The sequence below is a fragment of the Stenella coeruleoalba genome (genome assembly GCF_951394435.1).
Source record: "Stenella coeruleoalba genome assembly, chromosome: X".
In the NCBI taxonomy this organism is placed as follows: domain Eukaryota; kingdom Metazoa; phylum Chordata; class Mammalia; order Artiodactyla; family Delphinidae; genus Stenella; species Stenella coeruleoalba.
The window spans coordinates 22,926,291-22,949,882 of record NC_137152.1 but is presented as its reverse complement, the minus strand read 5'-3'; the positions used below and the strand labels follow the sequence as shown (position 1 = coordinate 22,949,882).

The following is a 23,592-nucleotide window of genomic DNA, read 5'->3' as shown; positions in this document are numbered from 1 at the left end:
TGTTCATTTAATTTTATGAGTGCCAGACACATAGTAGGTTCTTAACAATTATCATTAAATGCATGAATAAATAAATGAAGATCTCCTTTCGGACAGCACATTCAAACTAAAGTAAATCTGTTATAAAGAAAAATACAGAATCAACGGAACAAAATTGCTGGAGCTGCAGCTGACCATTTTAATGAACGATAAATTAGATTTCAGGGAGTTTTTAATGGAACACATTATTGCTGCATCCTAAATTAGCCAGAACATCATGTAGTTGGAGTAGAAAAATCATGTAATAGCTGCTAACGTTTACTAGGTGATAAATATGTGTCAGACATTGTGATACATATTGATATATATTCATTTATTAAATCCTCATAGCTACTCTATATGGAAGGTACTATTATTATTCCCCTTTTACACAAGAGGAATTTGAGGCTCACAGAGAATAAGGGATTTGTCCAAGATAGCATAGCTAGTAAGCAGAGAGTAGGTTTCATACAGACAGCCTTGCTCCAGAGTCCAAACCCTTAAACTACTTTGCTCCAGACAGTAAACATGTCCACGCTGTGAGGTCATCCAGAATTAGAGTATGGACGAAAAACTCAGCGGATGAGTAAGAAATTTAGGACTGCCTGATCGGTGCAAGAGGGGCTAGCCCAGAGGCCAGAGCACAGTGCTGCTGAGTACCCATCTGGAGAATTGTTTGTGTTAGAGAAATGGAAAACGTAAAAATGAAAGGAAAATAAAAGGGCGGGGTTTTGGAGGGAAACTGAAGGTCAGTGTTTGATGTGTGGTCGAATCGGGTAGCAGCAATTAGGAATCTAAGCAAAGACATCTGGGTAAAAGATTCAGAGACATATATGGAATTCAATTCAATAGGCAATGGTGGAGACAAGAAATAGCACAGTAGTGAATGTTGCTCTACTCTTTGCTTTGGTTCTTTTTGGAACAAGGATCTAACCCTCAAGCTTGTCAGGCCAGGGACTAGAGTGAGGAATAAGAGGCAGGGTAGTCATACACTAATATGGCCCCATGGCCCTTTGTCTCTGTTTCACTGTATAACCTAGTTCTCTGTATAGCATGTGACATGATCCTAACTGTCCAAGTACCTTCCCTGGCTGCAGGAATCAACAACTCTGAATATTCCCAAGCAAGGATTTTCCTTTTCTTTTTTTAAAAATTTATTTATTTTATTTTTGGCTGCGTTGGGTCTTCATTGCTGCACGCGGGCTTTCTCTAGCTGAAGTGAGTGGGGGCTACTCTTCGTTGCGGTGCGCAGGCTTCTCATTGCAGTGGCTTCTCTTGTTGCAGAGCACAGGCTCTAGGCGTGCGGGCTTCAGTAGTTGTGGCACGGGGGCTCAGTAGTTGTGGCATGGGGGCTCAGTAGTTGTGGCTTGCGGGCTCCAGAGGGCAGGCTCAGCAGCTCAGTAGTTGTGGTGAATGGGCTTAGTTGCTCCGCGGCATGTGGGATCTTCCTGGACCAGGTCTCAAACCCGTGTCCCCTGCATTGGCAGGTGGATTCTTAACCGCTGCGCCACCAGGGAAGCCCCTCAAGCAATACAGTAACACATCTGGTCATTACATAATTGCTAGCATGACAGCAATTTAACTCTTTCAGGGACCCTATGATCAAAGACTCAAACTATCAGCTCACATGTGTTGTGTCTTGACCTTCTGAACCTTTCAGGGCTGGGGAACTTGCAGTTATGCCATCTGTTAACTAGAGTCCTTTGTTTTTCCCCGTAGATGGTTGGGGTAGACCATTCCACACTGCTGTCATTGTGAATTGATGACTTATTTGCTGCAGCTCCCTTAAAAGGAAGGTGAACACTAACTTTAAGAGGGACTTTTGGAGAACATGACCTTGAAGAACTCTTTTTGGCTTCTTACTGCTTTTATTTTATTAAGAATAAAATGCTGTTGGCATAAATACATCTTTGAAAAACACTGTGGAAGATCTAAGTATTCAAGAGTGCTCTAACATTGTCCACTACTTTCTTCTTCATGTTTGGGGAATTAGACAGTATTGGAAAAGTTTTTTCAAACAATTTCCTTGATTCCTCAGTCATTTATTTTTGTAGTACTGGAAGCTTCTGTAGCTATGGGCAACTTAGCCTTAGGCCACACATGCTAAAAATAGCGTGGGGCTGTGTGCCCCTTCCTGGCTGTGTGCCTGGCTGCTAGAAGAGAGCTTTAATAATTGTATCCTTCTTGGAAACAACCCAGCTTCCGTACTTTAACTGTCACTCCTACTTTGTCCTAAAAAGAAATATATGTTGCTCAAGAGAGTAACCAGAATGGTGCAAGTATTTTATCCACATAAAAGAAGAATGAATAAAAGGAACTAAAGAAGTTGAATCTAGGGAAATGAAGGCCCAGAAGGATTATGGTGACGGTCCTCAAACTTTTGAAGGGCTATTTTGGGGAAGAGAGATTGAAAGTGGGGTCAAGGAGTAGACAGACAGTGAAATAGGAATGCTTTGTAATAGTTATGTTTTTCCAAAGATACAATTGGCTTCCTTGAGGAGGAATGTGATCCAGTATAAGCTGACCGATCACTGAGGAAGATGTTATGGAGTAGTTCAATTACACATTTAAATTGCTTCCAACCGTGAGAAGCTATTTCTGTCCTTTTATATGTATAATATTTCTACTCTAAATCCCTTCATTGACTGAATATATGTGTTAAGCTAGAGAAACAAACAATCATGTTGCTTACTAACTGCTGCTTACCTTTTCCCTCTGTTAACATCCCCCCAAAAGTAAAGTATTTTAATATTATAGTCACCTTGACAACAGAAGTGTCTGTTTTAATAGCTTTCAGTAACATTATTCAAAGAGAATCTATTGTCCACTAAAGTGAGGGGAACAGTCTTCGGCATTCTCTTTCTTTTCCAACCTCAAAGAGTTTAGGATTAAACATGTGCTTTGAAATTAAAATCATTGTGAATTTGCTGAGTAAGAGAACATCCAGAAAGTTTTCACTTAGCATAATGTAGAAAAAATATATTTTTCTCTGCGATGTACATGAAAATTTTCACCAACTAAAAGGCATGGCTCAAATTTTACAATCGTCTATAATTTCAAACAATTCAATATCTATTTATATATATTTTATCCCTGTGTGTAAGGTGTTGGGGTTGCCGTGGAATCAGATTTAGTGAATTGCTATTCATGAATAATAATTGACAAATAATTCACTAGCGAATTATTATTAATCATGGGAGGATATTACACATGTGAAACTTATCCAAGGCAGAAAAAAAGTCAAAAACAACTACAATGGGGAATCCATTGGACATAATTCTTACACTCAAGGAACAACCTTCCAATAAGGAGCACAATCTTTGACTTAAAACTGTCCTGGTTATTTTTAATTGGTTTGCCTATATCTAATAATAAAGAGTAGCATCTAACTAAATACTTCCTGTGTACAGGCTCCATGCCAAGCTCTTCACATTTACTGTCTTCTTTCATCCTTAAAACACACTGAAGAGTTGATATTATTATTTCCCCATTCCATATTATCAGAAAACTGAAGCTTAAGGAAGTTAGATATCATTCCTAAGGTTATACAGTTGGTATTGAAACAGAGCAAGGGGGACTTCCCTGGTGGTCCAGTGGTGAAGACTCCCCGCTTCCACTGCAGGGGGAATGGGTTCAATCCCTGGTGGGTTTGATCCCTGGTTCAAGAACTAAGATCCCGCATACCATGAGGCTCGGCCAAAACAAACAAACCAACAAAAAAACAAAGCAAGGAATCTGAGTTTGACTCTAGTGTATGAGCTAGTCACCTATCTGCTGTGTTACATGTTTTGATGGCCCTAATGCTAATGTAATTATTTTATTTAGAATAAATTTACGTAAAAACAATTAAAGAACTTTTTGCTTCCCAATTACTTCCCTTCCATTAAAGGTTAAGTCAACCACTCAAGCTTAGAAGGTTACACTCACCCCGTTTGTGAAGGAGAACACTGGCATGCCGACGTCCATTTCCATTTTCAACATAACAGGAGTAATTTCCCAAGTCACCTTCTTCTACAGAGTCCACAATTAATGAGATGGAAACTTCCTGTTCCCCAAGATGCTCCTTGAGGATTCTAAAATATAAAGCAAAACGAAACAAAAAACCCCACACAAACATACACATACATGAAAAAGAAAAACATTTAGATGAATCTGAATCTGATGTGAAAAAACCTACAGCATCTGTGCTTCAAATTTGGTCATGGATTAATGCTATCTTAATTAAATTATATCATGCCCTTTTCTTCTTCACTTCTAATAAGGAAGCTTGTCTTTATAGATGCTAATTAAGTTGCAGTTAATTATCTCTCTTAGCAGGACAATCACACTATCATAATAAAGAGGTGAGAGAGACCTTGAAGAAAAGTTTACAAATTGCTTTCCCTTTAAGAAGAAATATGATGTAAGGGTGAGATAAGAAATTCTAATGTCTTCGCTGGAGGACTAATTATCTACCAGGTTAATTTAAAAAAAATAAAAGGAAGAATAGAAAATGTCTGAGCTATTTTGACATTTCAATTGAAACCTCTAGCCTATTTTTTTTTAATGGTGCAAATCAATTCCTATTTTAAAAGAAACATGAAATTACAAAACTGTAGACTAAATGTTTGATGAAGTGTTTAATTCTGACATTTAAAATTAATGGTAAACGCTCATTAATCTCAGTGTCAAGGATTTTAGCAATTTTTAGAACAAATGGAAAACTTCAAAGTAAGCCTCCCTTTCCTTGCTCACAAAGTTTCCACCTCTACCCTCCCACCTGCTTGGTAACTCATCTCTGCACAATACTTCCTAATGCAGAATTAAAGAAAAATACCTTTCTAGAACATTCCCTGAGCACCCACAACAGGAGAGAGGGGAAAAGTTAGGAGGTTTATTATCCTTCTTTAACCTTAGCATTTCAGAGTGTATGGGTATGAGATAATAGTGAAGTTCTGAACATGAGAAATGGCAGAGGAACATTTTAGTACATACTGGAGAATTACTCATCTGGGCATTTCAGAACCCAACTGCAGTGCAATATTCTTGTGTATTTGTTGCCAGGAAGAAAATTCCAGTAGAAATAATCTTATATGACAGTTCTATAGGTTTTTATTTTCTATCGAAAACCTTTTTCTCTTATATCTTTCATCAAGTTTTAAAACTCCTCACATTTAAGAAGAAGAATTTAGTTAAAATGCTCATATATACCCAGAAGAGGCGATCTTTAGATGGGAGAATGTTTACAATTGATCAGTATTTTGATTCACTTATAGCTTATTTATTAATATATTTGCCAATTTACATTATGATTAAAAATGAGTATCTGTGTATAAGCCTACTTTGGGTCATAATTGAATACCTCAATATTTAGAAGTAAATGAACAAATACATTAATTATTTTTTTTAAAAAAGAAGGAAGAGGCTTAAGCATGATGCCCTCAAAATCGATTGTATTTTAATTATTCACTATTATTCCCACTATATTAATGTTTAGACCTTAAAGTCAGACTAAAAAAGGTGATAAAAACATTTTTTGTATCCTTTATCATTCCTATCAAGTGCTTTATAGTCAACATGATGCCTAAAATATGTAAAAACATATAAAAGGAAGTTAGAAAGATTGTGTTTGGTTGAATCCTAGAAACCTGTTAATATCTTCTCTCAACAATTAAGAAAAAGAGCTCTTATAAACCGAAGGCATAATATCACATTTTCCATGTTTTTTTTAAACATCTTTATTGGAGTATAATTGCTTTACAGTGAATGGTGTGTTAGTTTCTGCTTTATAATAAAGTTAATCAGCTATACATATACATATATCCCCATATCCCCTTCCTCTTGCGTCTCCCTCCCACCCTCCCTATCCCACCCGTCTAGGTGGTCACAAAACACCAAGCTGATCTCCCTGTGCTATATGGCTGCTTCCCACTAGCTAGCTATTTTACATTTGGTAGTGTATATATGTCCATGCCACTCTCTCACTTCGTCCCAGCTTACCCTCCCCACTCCCCGTGTCCTCAAGTCCATTCTCTATGTCTGCGTCTTTATTCCTGTCCTGCCCCTAGGTTCTTCAGAACCTTTGTTTTTTTTTTTTTTTTTAGATTCCATATATATGTGTTAGCATACAGTATTTGTTTTTCTCTTTCTGACTTACTTCGCTCTGTAGGACAGACTCTAGGTCCATCCACCTCACTACAAATAACTCAATTTCGTTTCTTTTTATGGCTGAGTAATATTCCATTGTATATATGTGCCATGTCTTCTTTATCCACTCATCTGTCGATGGACACTTAGGTTACTTCCATGTCCTGGCTATTGTAAATAGAGCTGCAGTGAACATTGTGGTACATGACTCTTTTTGAATTATGGTTTTCTCAGGGTATATGCCCAGTAGTGGGATTCCTGGGTCATATGGTAGTTCTATTTGCAGTTTTTTTAAGGAACCTCCATACTGTTCTACATAGTGGCTGTATCATCTGATCTCAGACATTTTCCATATTTGATGCTATTTTGGTCTCTCTCACACTCAGTTTATTCCTTAGTGAAAAACTCCTTTTTAATTCTCTTAAATTCTTTGCAAATGGCACTCCCGTTTGACAATTTCATAGTCACACTCTCAAGACTATTTTGCCTCTTTGCCACTAAATGTTGCAATATTTTTATTATAATAGTAAAACACTCCCCCAAACCCCTTCTTTTCTTTTAGTTCACTTTCTATTCACTAAGAGAACAAAAGTTAATCTTGATTGTACAAGTTAAAAGACAAAAATTACTTTACCTAATGTCACTTTCCCAAACTCGATTTTCATCCAGATCTTCAATAAACTTCTCTCCTTTCATCCAGTATATTAAAGGACTGACATCTCCACTGTACCCAAAGAAAGCTCTGCAGGTTAGATTAGCTGAATCGCCTGTTGAGAGAAGTGATGAAAATGTGTTATAAAACTGTTTGTACACTCTTATTTTAGGCAAAGTGGCAGGTAACATTTTAATCACTTCATTGTTTTAATGAAACATCTTTCTAAAGTCACATTTTTCAGATGTTTTCTATCTTTGTCAAATTCATGTGGGCTTTTGACAGCTTATTTAGTGGAAAGTGAATTACTTATAAGATTTTGAAGAACACTGGTCGGTTATTTCATAGAAGGTTCTTCCATTTAAGTTTGCCTGATTTTTCCACATGATTAAATTGAGGTTATGAATTATTGGGAATGGTACCATGGAGGTGACGTGCCCTTCTCAAAGCATGATATCAGACAGTACATAATGTTGATAATATAAGATTTTGTAAAGCAGGTAGAAGATGTTTCTCAGTCCTGAATGTGGAAAACAGAAAGAGAACAAAATCTTTTCATGGGAAAGAAATGAAATTGTAAAATGCAGGATCCCCTAAAAATGTTATTAAAATATTTGTACTATATGAGGAATAGTATTTTAATTAGGAAACCAACACACGCTCAGGTAAAAAAGCACATTAAAATACAAATGAACAACTCCTGAGAATAAATATTTGGGATGTTTATAAGATGTAAAATCAATAATACTACTGTGGAGATGAGTTTCTTCCAATATGCTACTCAAGCGAGACCACTATAATGGTGAATACAGATTGGTTGATTATTTAATAAGGTAAGTGGAGGTCCCTGACTGAAAAGTGGAAGCGAATTTAATGCCTGCAGAAAATAAGGCGTATTTCTGGACAGGTAATGTGATTTTGCAAACACCTGGTTTCCCCAAGCCTCAGGCGGCATTAGAGAACTGAAATACACCAGCACCATTATAGTTTTAAGGTCTTGCTGTCTCCAAGTAGAGCTAGAAAATGCAGGGTGGGATAGAGACCTGTGGAGACCTACTCCAGCTTAGACTGGAGCAGGGGAACTCACAAGGATGAGGACTACATGAAGGGCTGAAAACTAGGCTCCAGGGATACCTTTATAGGCATCTGAAGTAAGGAAACTTCCTTCATTTCATAAATTCCTGAGAATATTCTAGAGGACTCTGACAACTCTGACTTTAAGGTGAAGAGAACGAGGTTCCTAAAGACTGCAAGCCTCACAGCTAAACTATGAGTTAATAGTGCACACCTCGTGAAACGGGGCTTACAAGTGATTCTACAACATGAACCCAGAGCAAAGCACAATGCAGTTACAGATGCATTCTTTCTAAGTCCTGGTATGGGTCAACTTATATGTAAAATTTATTCTCCAAGTTCCACAATAAGAAAATTTTTATTGGATAAAATTCGTATTATTATTTTACTTATGTCCACTGTGTAAGAATAGTTCACAACTAAGTTCTTGCTGTTCTAATATTTCTAAGGTGCATGACATAGCCTCTCCTTTTATGTTATGCTTGTTTATGTCTGAATGTTCTCCAACTAAGTGATTCCTTATGGACTTTGATTCTATATACAATAACCGTTATTAGTGACCAGATAAGTCAAGTCCAGAAAATGTCTACAAACTTTTAAGAGGCAAAATGCAGCTTTTTTTTTTTTCTTGCGGTACGCGGGCCTCTCACTGCCGTGGCCTCTCTTGCGGAGCACAGGCTCCGGACGCGCAGGCTCAGCGGCCATGGCTCACGGGCCCAGCCGCTCCGCGGCATGTGGGATCTTCCCAGATCGGGGCACGAATCAGTGTCCCCTGCATCGGCAGGCGGACTCTCAACAACTGCGCCACCAGGGAAGCCCAAATGCAGCTTTAAATAGGTTCCTTTACTATTAATTTTGTTTGTTTGTTTCTTTAAAATTTATCCTTTCATCTTTTTTTTTTAATACAGCAGGTTCTTATTAGTCATCAATTTTATACACATCAGTGTATACATGTCAATCCCAATCGCCCAATTCAGCACACCACCATCCCCACACCCCCGCGTCTTTCCCCCCCGGTGTCCATACGTTTGTTCTCTACATCTGTGTCTCAACTTCTGCCCTTTAAACCGGTTCATCTGTACCATTTTTTTAGGTTCCACATACATGCATTAATATACGATATTTGTTTTTCTCTTTCTGACATACTTCACTCTGTATGACAGTCTCTAGATCCTAGGGACAGATGATGCACTTCCACTCAATAAGGATAGATAGAGATTCATAAGCACAACCAGGAAAATTAGGAAAATATAATTAGCAAATTTTGGTTAGAAAGTTAATTAGGCAATTAGGAAACAGGAATTAGGAAAATAAAAATAATATGACTGTGTTTGTAACTCAGGCTGATGAAGCAGGACATGCCAGTTACATAACAGGATTTTAGCATCTGAGTTTTATGAGTAGTCCATCCATGATCTATTTCACATTCTCATGCTTTTTAATGTTATATTCTTCGCTTTAAATTCTCCTCATTTCCACCTAGTAAATTACTCCTCATCCATTAAGTCCCAACTCAAATAGCACCTCTTCACTCCGTCTTTTCTCCTCTCTAGTCCTTGGAACATATCTGTACTTTATCATAATATATTCCTCACAATAGTTGGTTTGTTTGCATGTCTAGTGCAGCAACTAGGATATTCACTCCCCAAAGGCAGAAATTACATCTGTAACTACCTTTGTATATTACTAGACCCATTACAGCGTGTTGAATATATTAGCAACTCAATAAATAATTTCAAATTAATACCCTGCTTAATATCTCTTGTACTTGCATTTTTCCTTGATTTCTTTTTTCAAAGCTTCATTAATTAAAGGTTACATGTCTCCAGCCTATCTCAACAGGCCAAGTCTATCTTGTAAACTAGTCTTCAACATTCAGCGCCTCCTCATTCAGGTGTTAATTCTCTTGTGGGTCGGAGCTGGCTCACACCAGCCTGTTAAGAATCAGCTATTACATTTTTCAGAAATTCTTTAAGCAGGTTGTTAAACATAGTCATTATTAAAAATTAAATTATAGAAACTTATAATTAAATATACTATATTAAAAACTAAGGTAAAAAATACCCCAAACTCTAACTCTCCTATTTATTTTTCCATATTCTTCTTCTGTGGTATTGGTATGGCAGAAATACCATATAATAGTGTATTACTGCACATCTCTTCCCAAATGCACAGTAAGTGAGATTATGTTAGTAGCCAGCAATCAGCCATGGTGAGAGTATTTACCCCACGAATTGCCAAATGCTACAAATCAGGCTATGATTTACTGTTTTGCTGATTGTCTGTACTTAAGACAATATGGAGAAAATGTTAATAATGCAGATTAAACTTCAAAGTGTCATGTCTATAGCTGTTACACTGGTAATACTGCAAACATAAAAAAAATTCCTCTGGCATCCAAAAATTATCATCTAATTCAGCAAAGGATTTGCTTACATCACTGATGAACAAATGAAGTTCTGACATACATCTCCAATGTTTCACTCTTATTTCCAATATAAATGAAAATATCAACCACCTATATGGTGGTGTAATTCTCAGAATGACACTGGGAGAGCCAATTGTTAAACATTTACCAGCACACCACTTTCTATAAAGTTGTTTTTCAAAGATATTGCATGCATATTTTTCATACCTCTTTTGAGGTATATTTCACATATCCTCAATTGACCCACTTAAAATGTACAATTCAATGGTTTTCAGTATATTCGCAGAACTGTGAAACCAGCAGCACAATCAATGTATACGAGACTTTCATCACCCCAGTAAGAAATCCTGAACCAATTAGCAGTCACTAGTCAGTTCCTCCCAAACCCCTGGGCCTTGGCAATCACTCACCTATTTCTACTTTCTGTCTCTATGGACTTGCCTATTCCGGATATCTCATATAAATGAAATCATACAGTATGTGGCTTTTTGTTTCTGCCTTCTTTTGATCAGCTTAATGTTTTCAAGGTTCACCCATGTCACAGTATATATCAATACTTCATTCCTCTTTATGGCTAAATAATATTTCATTGTATGGATATACCACATCTTGTGTATCCATTTATCAATTGACGCACATTTGGGTTGTTTCCACTCTTTGACTATCATGAATAAAGCTGCTTTGAACACTTGTACAAATTTTTGTGTGGACATATGCTTTCATTTCTCTTGGTTATATGTCTAGGAATGGAACTGCTACATTATAATTCTATGCTTAAATGTTTGAGGAATTGCCAAACTGTTCCAAAGTGGCTGCACCGTTTTACATTCTCACCAGGAATGTATGAGAGTTTTAATTTCTCCACATGCTTGCCAACACTTGTTACCTGTCTTTTTGATTATAGCCATTCTAGTGAATGTGAAGCAGTATTTTTGTGGTTCTTACTATTAAACCAAAAATTTATTATTACATATAATTATTTTATTAATAACCAGTGTTGTTCAAAATTATAAAAACACTATCAAGATAAAAGGGCTTTTATTAGACCACAGAATGTAATTATCAACATCATACCTAAAATGCTTATTTCCCCACTGTTGTGCTATAGGCCCTGTGATGTATTTATAATTTTAGTTGAGAATTTATAGGAAATGAATAAACTATTGAAGGCTTATGCTTTTAAAGAAAAATGATATAAATGCTCAGAAATTGTACCAGACTTAACTCCAGGCAATGTGTTATCAGAACTGAATTATGACCTGGAAACAAAAATTAATTTCACATAATACAACAAAAAAAATTGGGATTTATTAAAGAGTTAAATATTATTATAAAATGTATATACTATCTAGGAGAAAATATATTATTTTATAAATCGGTAGAGGAAAAAAACTCTTTTCTTAGAATTAGAGCCTAGAAGTAACAAGAAAGTTCACGACTGACAGATTTAAATATATAATTAGAAAAGCTTCAGTAGAACAGAAAATAATACAAAGAAAATTAAGACAATAGTGAATGATCACAAATTTTTCTTTATTGTGTTTGTTGTCTAATGTGTATCTGAGTATGCTTTCAATTAAAAAGGAAAAACAATAAAAGGACGCAGCATAGTGCCTAGAAAAATCATTAATAGATTATTCCAGATATTCAACTTTAAAATAATCATAGCCAGATTTTTGTTTTTGGCTGCACCATGTGGCATACAGGATCTTAGTTCCCTGACCAGGGATGGAACCCGTGTCCCCTGCAGTGGAAGCACGGAGTCCTAACCAACAGACTGCCAGGGAAGTCCCCATAGCCAGATTTTGATAGCAACTAGAGGAAAGGTTATTAGTATTGCAACTCCTCATGCTACCATTAACCTTGTTTCTTCTAGCAAATTTCCACTAACTTTCAGGCCAGAGTTTATTTTATACACTCATATGTTCTACAATATCATTTAGTTTAGATGAATATGGCTCCAGATGTTATATTTTTTTCTTTACTGAAGCCAGTGAGTCTTGAACTTACTGTCAAAAAAACTTACTCCCACTCTCCCAAAACCAGATGTTGACTCAGCAAGTGTATAGGGTTCCAGGGATTTTCATTTTTAACAAGCACTCCCAGGTGATTTTCATGCAAGTGGTTACAGTTAACTGTCTGGAACAATTTCTTTTTACCTTGAACTCTGTTTAAATTGGAGTTGGGGCTGAGAAAAGCAACAAGATTGAAAAACATTCCATCAGGGCTTTTAAGCAGGAAGCAAGGACAGGGAGTCTAGGAAAGAGGGTTCCTAATAATGACAGTGGTGGTTAGAGAAGTTGCTGGCATAGACAAGAAGTAGACTGTACAACTGGGTCACTGATGAGCCAATCCAAGCTATAGAAATATACTAGGTTTCCAAAGGAATGTAGGAAAAACATTTGTGTTTCTGTGGAAAACTACTCATTTTTCTATTGCACACCATTCTGAGTTATCAGATTTTAGCCCTTTCCTGTCTTTGAGTGATTTTTCAACTCTTTGTAACTCTTTGTAGGTAACTGATATGTAAATTCTCTCATGTCTAGTAGCCATTCGACTTAATTCCCTATCCGCTCCCCTAGCCTTGCTTGCTCCTCACCCCAGGGAAAAATCAATTTTGTCTCTACTTGGAATTTATCTCAGCATTCCTTTCTTCTGTTTAATATACTATTTTGACTTTACCTTTGAATTGGTCATAACACCTGCCTGTTCCCTTCATATCATATGAGCAAAAAATCTTTAACATGTGTTCATTTTAATATCTGTATGAAAGTCGTGATGATACATTTTTCTGAACATTACCTGTTAACAGAAATACAATGCTAGCCTTACTGCTTATTATTACCATTCAAATAAGCCACACACATGATATTCATACATACACGTTATGTCTCTGACATGTGTTCGACTACTCAAGGATTTAAGAACACTCTCCTTATTCCTCTTTCTTTTTTTCCAATAGAAGAATCAGCAATGTAATTTTATCTTTACTCTATTTAAGTCCAAACTATTTAACTTGTTATCAAGAGAAACTATCCATCTTTTCTATCTTTTGCTCTCTAATTTGCTGTAACATGCAATTTCTGATAAGGCAAGCCTAGCATGTGATTTAGAGAGTCAAGCACCAAAGCTCTCCCTTATCCCCTTCCATTTATATATTGAAAAAAGTCTCCTCTAGTGTGACCTCTGATACCCAAGTGATAACGTTAATACTATTTACTATACATAACCAGAAATACAGGAAATTAGCATTAGAATTCCACAGGTTATAGAAAAGAGTCACTTTAATTTCCCCCTCAATTTTGTTTCTTTGTCTTCCTTCAAATAATAACAGAAAAATTTAAGCTATGGCCTGGGGAGCCACACACATCAAATATATCAGTCAGCCAGGGCTGGACTCCCGAAGATAATGGTATTCTTGCTGTATCAAGTTGATATCTGTAAAAGCTTCAGTAAATTGCACTAAATGCTTCTGCTGCCTTTTTGGCCGAAAGGTGCACTGTCAGCTCAATCTTACCAAGTTCCGAAGGAAGCACTCTAAAATTGATCATAAAAAATCATTTGTTATCTAAAATGAGAACAATGCTTGTCATACGGCAGGCTTTCAAGTAGGCCACAATGTGAGGGGGCCTTAGAGGAAAAATAATGCATTTTCTCTTAAACCAGCAGATTCCAATCAGCAGTAGGGACACTTGCTATTTAGTGTAACCTTCTTCTAACTAGGTATCATTTGGCCATTTCTAAATCTGCTGAGAGCGGAGATTCTCTCTCCACTAGAGGACACTCTCTAACTTATTAAAAAAAAAAAAGTTTTCTTTTCAATTAAAAGGAAATTTCTTCCCTAATTAAAAAGCATCAGCATCCAGAGATCTTACTAGTTGGAATGAGGAAATAGTGAGCATTTCGTTCTTAAACAAGATGTTGAATAGTAGGGGGTTTTAATTTCATTTGCACCATTAATCATGGGTATTGAAATTACTCTATGATCACGGTAAAAATAAATGTTTTGCCAAAGACTCTCCATTTAAGATAAAAGCAAAGTGGTTTACAAAACATATTTCTCTTTTGTCATTAGTTAAACTAAATGGCTCCTCTTCCAGAAGACTTTATTCTGAAATGAAGAATCTCTGTGTCTCTCAGTCTCTCTGTGTGTCTCTCTGTGTCTCTGTGTCTCTGTCTCTGTCTCTGTCTCTCTCTCTCTCTCTCTCCCTCTCACACACACACACACACACACACACACACACAGAGAGAGAGAGAGAAAGTTCCCTTGCAACTTGCTCAAGACATTTTACCCAAATAAGTATTAGGACCTATGGCACGTAATAGTTGCCAGTAACTAACCACACAGAGTTCTTTGAAAATCAGAGATTTATCTAAGGATCCCAAAAGAAAGGAAAGAAATGGAAGGGATAGGTTATATTAAGCTCATAGTTGAGGTTGTTATTCCTGCAGGATGTAACAACGTCTGCTCAAATTTCAAGGGAACAAAATCACAGAAAAACAAGACATGCACTTTAAAATTTGCTAACCATAATTCAGCTGTAGTGTCAGATTTCCTTATGAAAATGTATTTCGTACTATCTTACAGCATATTTCTGTAGATCTTAAGAACATTACAACTTATTTGCCTGGCCAGCAGATTGCAAGGGGATTTAAGTAACCACAAATAACCTGGAGTTAAATGAGTTAATGTACATCCACAGTACCCATGGTGAATGAGTGCTCACAAATTGTTACCAATTATTACTATTACTAGTGTTACTATTATGATGGGACTTAAGCTTTTCTATAAGTGATGACTTGTAGTTCATGTATCAAGTTAGGCCAAATTATGCCCTTCAGGAACCTGAGGGCCGCATACTGGAACCTGAATGAATTATTGGGTATATTTCCTACACCTATCAGAGGAAGGAAGGCAGTGGCACAGCCCCTCCAGAATGGAGAGGAAATCTCATGCGTTTGAAAGGAAAGGGTGTACAAAATAGGAATATCATTACTGCATTGTTTTTAGATAGTTCAGAGATTCTTGTAAGGACTGAAATGGTAGCTCTTGATGGCCGCCTTCTAGATGCATGGTCCATAAGTTTCTGGCAGTATAGAGGAGCAAAACTTGCCATCCCAAAATGTCTTTTTGGCATATGGATTATTCCGAGCTGAAAACAATCAAGGCCCAAAAGACTCAACAAGAAACTCTGACTATCCCCCAACTGCCTAAAAGAATTTAGATAGAGATCCTGTTCCTGGAATAGAGCTATCACCAGAGCTATCTGCAAAGAATATGGGCTACATGTGGTGGGGGAGATTTTAGGCAGAACCTAAAGATCAGAGTCCACTCTGTGTCCCACTGTCTCTGCCTGGCCCAGAAAGCATTTGTTTACAAAACCTTTGCTTTTCTATCTCCATATGAATTGCCTTCCCTTTCAAGTCCCAAACCAGTATCCCCAACATCCTCTTTTGTCTTTAGCTGAAGATGGTATTTAAGGTGAGGGTTTTGTCCATTTTGGCAAGTTACTCATTTGCTTGGGTCTCTCTCGTGTATATGTGTCATTATACTTTTGTTTGATTTTCTCCTGTTAATCCGTCTCACGTCAATTTAACTCTTAGACCAGCCAGAAGAACCTAGAAGGGTAGAAGATAATTTCTTCCTCCCTGAAAGCATCTAGAACAATTAATGGACACCAAGCTGAAGAGGGGGACTCATCAGGAATCACTAAACATCTGGTGCCACCTGATGACCTTACCCCTGGGAGGTGTGATGTTGCACCTGAGTGTTGAAAAAATGGGTATTAGCAAAAAGAAGTAGGAAACTGATAACTGCTCAGTAGAAAACGTTTAACTGCCAGGGAATGGATTTGCTTACAAATGTTATTCAGAAACTTTTGGTGATGATGGAGAGGAAGTAGGACGATTTGGGGGGATTTTTTTTTTTTTTTAAGTGGTACGCGGGCCTCTCACTGTTGTGGCCTCTCCCGTTGCGGAGCACAGGCTCCGGACACGCAGGCTCAGCGGCCATGGCTCACGGGTCCAGCCACTCTGCGGCATGTGGGATCTTCCCGGATCGGGGCACGAACCCATGTCCCCTGCATCTGCAGGTGAACTGTCAACCACTGCACCACCAGGGCAGCCCTCGGGGGGATATTTTTTATTGAGTTAAAATACACATAAAATTCACCATCCTAGCCATTTTTAAATGTACAGGGAAGTAGGGTCACTTTTGCCCATCATTTGAAAAAGAGGATGCAAAAAGAGATTTGTGGTTTGCTTTCTGCCAAAGACATCAGAACTGCTTATAATTTTATTCATTTCTAAAACTGTTTTGAGTCATCCACAAGTAGATTTTTTTTTTGGGTAATACACACATTTTTAGGTTTTTGTTGCAGAGGACTTACTAATCTCAAATTTCTGTGATTGCATCTTTCTTTTTTTAAATAAATTTATTTATTTATTTTTGGCTGCATTGGGTCTTCATTGCTACACGTGGGCTTTCTCTAGTTGCGGCGAGTGGGGGCTACTCTTCGTTGCGGTGCACGGGCTTCTTATTGTGGTGGCTTCTCTTGTTGCAGAGCATGGGCTCTAGGTGCATGGGCTTCAGTAGGTGTGGCATGCGGGCTCAACAGTTGTGGCTTGCAGGCTCTAGAGCGCAGGCTCAGTAGTTGTGGCGCACGGGCTTAGTTGCTCTGAGTCATGTGGGATCTTCCCGGACCAGGGCTCAAACCCGTGTCCACTGCATTGGCAGGCGGATTCTTAACCCCTGCTCCACCAGGGAAGCCCTCTGTGATTGCATCTTGATAAGACATCTCCTTTATTTTTGCTCCATTAATTACACAGCCACTGTACTAAATCCCTCATTGATTCTTTTAACTCTCATGGTGCTTTCTCATCCTTCTGGAGTCTCACATTTTTAAAGCAAATTTTCAGCCTCCAAGTATATTTAAATCATCCATTAACATACATAGAGAAAGCATTTATCTGTGGCCAGTGATCAGCAAATTCTTTAGAACACAGTATCAAAAGCAATTGAAGCAAGAAAGAGACAGAGGGAGATGAAAAATAGGCATATGAAAAGGAGGAATGAGAGGGAAAGAAAAACGAAAGGAGGAGGAAAGGAAGGGATATTAGTGGAGGTGGTGAAGGGTACTGAAATGTTCACAACAGCTTATCAAGTGTAAGTGTTACATTTAGGTTGCCATGCTCCTGAGTTGACTGTCCTGATAACGGCTTCATCTTTTTTGTGCTTAATCTGTCATCTCCAATCCCTGGCTGATACCTATTGAGGTAAAGGCCAATAAATGCCTCCCAGTGTCTATTATCCTTTCTTTTAGTTGGGCACATGGCTACCTAGCTACAGACTATATTTCCTAGCTTCCTAGCTTCCTTTGCAGGTAGATACGGCCAAATGACAGAGATCAGGCCAATGGGATGCATGAAGAAGTGATGTCTACAATTTCCCATTCATCTCCTTTATGATGATGCCTCATCCCTGGACTTTCTTTTTCCCTTTCCTGTAGGCTGGAAAGCAGATGGGTCAGTGAACTTGTTTCTGTCATATATGTGAAGACAAAATAGTAGAGCAATAAGATGTAAGGGACCTGGGTCCCTGAATGACATAATGAAACAGAATCGTCCACCAGTCTGGACTTCCCTGTACTTGTCTATTTGATGAGAGAAATACACATCTAATTTACTGAAGACATTGTATTTTGGGGTACCTTTGTTATCCAACCAGTACCTCTGTCATCCAACCAGTACCTCTAGAAAGTATTTTTTTCACCTTGTCGCCCAGGTTGCAGTGTGGCAGGATAAAATTCATGACACTATACCAACTAATTTGATCTACTTATCGATGTAGACAAGAACCACATTTATCTCTTGCTAATCCTCTAATAATTTCCCATAATACCTATATACAAAATGCAGAAACAGAAAACTACAAATGTTCTCTCTGAGAAGGAAAATATGACATTAAGAATGAGTCTCCTTTTAAGAAAGGATTTAGCTTTAACTGGAGGAAAACTATAAGGAATTTACTTAGGGGTAATACAGTCAATAGCACCTGTTCTATTTTTGTTTGTTTGTTCTGGCCGCACTGCACGGCAGTAGAAGCGTGGAGTCTTAACCACCGGACCACCAGGAAAGTCCCAATAGCACCTGTTCTAAAGCACACATAGTACCTTGTGACTTAAAAAGGGTGTTTTGTTTTGTTGCTTTTTAAATGAACTGGATGCACTAAAATAAAAGGTCCAATTCCAATTACATTTGGCTATATCTGCATTTTAATGAACCCCCCAAGTTTCCTAACACTCAGGGTCTTAAGAGATAATCTGGATATTCATAAAGCTTGCTTTTCTTATCTTTTAAAAAATATAAACCGTAATCCTTAGGTTTATGTGGCTTTCAAGGTTAATGAAATATTCTTCAGGAGGTTTTATAAGCTTATAAAACATGGCTAATGTAGGACATAATGATAGCTCATGAATGATGTTTATTATTTAAAATGTAAATGAACATTCAGTGAACTCACTATTTTGTGTTTTCTTCATTCCTGCCTACAAGGGCTTTCGTTGGTCAGCATTATATTAAAAGTACTCAGTGTGGGACTTCCCTGGTGGTCCAGGGGCTAAGACTCCGCGCTCCCAATGCAGGGGGCCTGGGTTCGATCCCTGGTCAGGGAACTAGATCCCACATGCTGCAACTAAGAGTTTGCATGCCGCAACTAAGACCCTGCACAGCCAAATAAATACATAAATTAAAAAAAGTACTCAGTGTAACTGCTGATGTTTCAAATAGTGCTTTCCTCTGCTTGTCTCTCCTCCACAGTGGCTTAGTAAAACGCTTCTGACAGATTCTGAGCCTAAAATATACCACGAAGTTTGGTTTTTTGGTCCACATTTGATAGAAGGAAAAATGATAGCAGTTTGAACAACTGAAGTTCAAAATGGGAGGGAATTTTCTGTGCTGAGTTAATCAGGAAAAGTTTCAGAAGTTGATAGCACTCATAGATATTTTCAATACTTAAAAAAAAATTCACTGTTATTTTCATTTCCAGTCTACGAAAGAGCTATTTCTTCCAGTTCTTTTCATTCTTGAAAAAGACATGTTATTTCTCTTTGGAACCTGTATCTCCCTTCTCAGTCTATTCTACTATTGGTGTCTTTAATATCAATTGAAAGTAACCCTGCTATTCTAACTTTCATGCCTCTTTCCTGATCATAGAACCTCAGGTTCAAGGAGACATCTTTTCCCCCATGCTTAAAAGTACTTTTATTGTCTCTAAACCTGCAATGTCTTGAGAAGCTACGACATTACTCTTAATTTTTTCCTTCCTTTTGGGGTTCCCAATCTCACTTTCTAGAACTCAATTCTCTCTCATGGTGTTATCTTTACTCCTGGCCCTTAAACTAAAACACCACCTTATTAAAACTCACACACATATCCCAATACCAGACAGACTGGTTGCTTTTCTGTGAGCTACTGGGAGGTTTTCCACATGATTTTTAATCACAACTGCCTTATGCAAGGCTTGTGAGACACCAATCTAGAAGGTTTATAACCGTCAAGATGTCTTCAATAAAAAAGACTGTAAAGTACCATCTGAGATGTGTCAGCATCTAACAAAGGTTATCGCTTGAGAATATTTTTACAGCTTTCTTACCTAAAGAAGGTATATGATTTTCTGAATTCTATCTTTGTGCCTATCCCTATTATTCTGTGATTTTTAATTTATGTTCTAATATTAGCAACTCTCTAGGTGGAAAGTTATAGAAGTATTTAAAATAACTGAATCTTCTTGTCTTTAGGAAAATGACCACTTGTGTCATTCCATAAAGATGATCCACATATTTCTGGACTCATTCACATGACTGGTGTTCTATCTGTAGCTATATTAATGAGTTTGATTTTTTTCCCCTAACACTTGAATCTCAGAGAGAATGCCCTTTAGTACACCTAATCGATATAGGTAAAATGTGGCAATTACTTCTAAATCTTTTCCAGGAAACCCTGGCTACTTTTACACAGCCTAAGATAGAGGAAGAATAAAGCCATCTGTTCATATCTGGATGATGTTTTATAACAGATTAATTCCTTGGTGTTAGCTGTTGGGATACCCTGTGTTGAAAAGTTAATGGCAAGTTTTGCTGATAGGATGTGCCTTCTGAATCAAACACCATCTTGACTTAGTGAAAATACTCATTGATCTGACTAACTTGATCAATCTGATATTTTAATTTACCATGACCATGCACATCACAAAGTAAAAAATATAATTATAGCAAAAATTAAGAAAAAATTAATATAGCTATTAAACCTAACCAGATTCTTGTGAGCAGAACTGCAATGCTAAAACATTATTTAATTAGCACTTTTTTCTACCACTATTTAGTCAAAAGATATGCTCCTTAACTTTCTCATCTGAAGTAAGAGAGAGACTCTTAAGGTTCTGCAGATGAAGATTTAAAGCACTTTTGACACATCTTGGTTACTTCTTTCTTGTCTTCTTTGTCTTTATTTTCCCAAATTTATACAATGTAAAAATAATGCTTTTATAATTGAGGAAAAAATAAATAATAGCATTAAAATGTCATCATATATTCTACTTCAAGGTGTCACAGCAGATCAGGCACCATCTTCCTCCCCTACCTCTTTTCTCCAATAGCCTCCAGTCATAGAAGGCTCTGTGAGAAAACAACTCTCTCTCAGTCAAGATCAGCTCTGTGACTCTAAATATGCTAAGAAAAGTGCAGTTGTAAAGACTACATATTAGTGATACTCCTTGGAATCACAGCATTAACATAAGTATTAGAGGAGACATCTTTCTCATCCATAGTTAGGGACTGTGGGTTTTTCCCACACAAATAAAATTTTAAAATCAGCATTGTTGAAAGTGTGTTTATTTTTAGACTTGCCCTCCCCTTTTCATCAACATCTTACTCCAAAAACAGGGGTTTGGTACAGTATGAATGAAACCTTTCCACTTACAGTTTTTTCCCAACAATAAATAAGGTTATACCTTGTAGCAATACTTGCTCTTTTTGGAGAGACAAAGAAGAGGTGTGAACAGTATTTATGCTTTCTCCTTTATTTAAGCCAACACTGTCACTTCCATTTGTTCAACTACTCTCTTAAAATTTTCAGAGAGCATTCTATTTTCACTATAATGATCGAGACTATTCATCTTAGAAAAATAGTGCCTGAAAAAAGGTGGAAAGTTGTCCATCAACAGAGGAATGGATAAAGAAGATGTTGTATATATATACAATGGAATATTACTCAGCCACAAAAAGAGTGAAATAATGCCATTTGCAGCAACATGGATGGACCCAGACATTGTGATACTGAGTGAAGTCAGTCAGACAGAGAAAGACAAATATCATATGATATCACTTACATGTGGAATCTAAAAAAAGGCTACAAATGAACTTATCTACAAAACAGAATTCAAGTTACAGATGTAGAAAATAAACTTATGGTTACCAGGGGGTAAGGGGGGGGAAGGGATAAATTGGAAGATTGGGATTGACACATACACACTGCTATATATAAAATCAATAACTAAAAAGGACCTACTGTATAACACAGGGAACTCTACTCAATACTCTGTAATCACCTATATGGGAAAATAATCTAAAAAGGAGTGAATATATGTATATGTATAACTGATATACTTTGCCATACACCTGAAACTAACACCACATTGTAAGTCAACTATACCCCGATAAAAGTTTAAAAAAAAGTGGAAAGTGGACACACTTCCTTTCAATATTAGGAATGGCTGTTTGGGATGGGAGAAAGTAGAGAGGTAAATTGAGTATTTGTATACATACATGTGAGCAGTGCCCTTGGAACAGTTGTGAAGATAAACAAGCTGATTTTTTAATCCCACCCTCTGATGTCTACATTACTTCCTTCACTTATCCTCTCAGTGCAGGTACGTTCACGAAGCACAATGATTACCAGACACCTTAACCCTAGCGCCTACCATGGCTTGCCATCTTTGAGACTGCACATTGTGATAGCTTTGTAATATACTGACTTGACTAGGCTGAACTTCATTTCCCAGAATTCCATTTTCTTGTATGTGTCCAGTTAGGGTAGGCTACAAGAGAGATTCTCTCACACTAGTGGAAGGATGGAAAAGAGGTAGCAGCCATTTGGGGGTATGAGTGTGTGTGTCTGTGTGTGTGTGTACTTTTTTACTGATATGCTCACTTCACTGACATGGAGTAGCAGTTGTGCCTGAAATTTCTCTTTTCTCCTGGATCTTCTGCCAGTGTCTCCGACTCCTGGACCAGTGATGTGTGTTTAGCTCTATGATAAAGGGCCCTGGATCATTCTTTTTGGTCAGGTCAAAGGCAACAAGAACTTGACATGGGTTTCAGTCCATCTTAGTGGAGTTCAAGCCTGCTCATGCTCTCCCCACCTGACTGCTTGCCCCGTGGACTGCAAGTCCAGCTCGTGCTCATTGGGTTCTATCTCACTCATTATCTTCCCTTACTGACTTCCTGCCTGTGAACTTCAGACTTCAGCATTAGATGCAGAGATAGCCATGGGAAGGCTGCTTAGCTAACATTCATAATTGTGTAAACCAATTCCCTGCAAATAAATAAATTTATATGTATAAATACATGTGTGTATACGTATTTTATGTTGGCTGTTTCTCCTTTTAACCCTCTTCTCACACTATTTTGCATACATGGATGGGTTCATATATATCAATGACCTTAATGTCTTTACCACCCATATTTTACTGATTTCCAAATCTAAGTCTTTGGCTTGAACTTTTCTCTTGCATGAACATCTCCCACATGCATCTCACACTCAACATGTCAGCAATTAAACTTCCCATCTTTCTCCCCCAATTGCTCATTCTTCTGACTTCCCTATTTTGGTGAACATTACCTAACACGCATTAGGCATTCAATAAATCCTTATTGGAAAGTTAAAGAATAAATAAACATGCTCAGAAAAGAGATTTCTCCACTATTAAATGCTGAGGGTGAATAATAGCAGCCTAACGCACACAACTAGCTCTTATTCAAATTAGGTGAAAGGGACATTTCAATGAACAAAACTCAGCCTAATAACCTCCAAGTTTTTTCCTCCAAGTTAGCTGTATTTTTTTCTTTTTGGTTTACAGTTAATTTAAAGAACTGATGAAAGATAGAGTCCCTGCCCCCACCATGAAAATATTTACTGTGTTTACAGTTTTAAGGCCCACTGAAATTCATTCACAGACCCAAGAATCCTGGGTTAAGAATCTGTGATCTGGTTAAAATACGATGCTAGAAAATGTTAA

At 37.4% G+C, this 23,592-nt stretch overlaps 1 protein-coding gene across 6 annotated transcripts in view; it reads right to left on the bottom strand.

The window, feature by feature from the left end:
• Positions 1-23,592, bottom strand: part of IL1RAPL1 (interleukin 1 receptor accessory protein like 1) — a 1,345,156-nt gene that overhangs the window by 41,528 nt on the left and 1,280,036 nt on the right. For all 6 annotated transcript variants that reach the window (XM_079910445.1, XM_079910444.1, XM_079910446.1 and 3 more), the window contains 2 exons: positions 6,779-6,911; positions 3,946-4,091 (listed from right to left, as the gene is read on the bottom strand). In XM_079910445.1, coding sequence (XP_079766571.1) covers positions 3,946-4,091; positions 6,779-6,911 — 279 coding nt within the window. The remainder of the gene's footprint in view (positions 1-3,945; positions 4,092-6,778; positions 6,912-23,592) is intronic.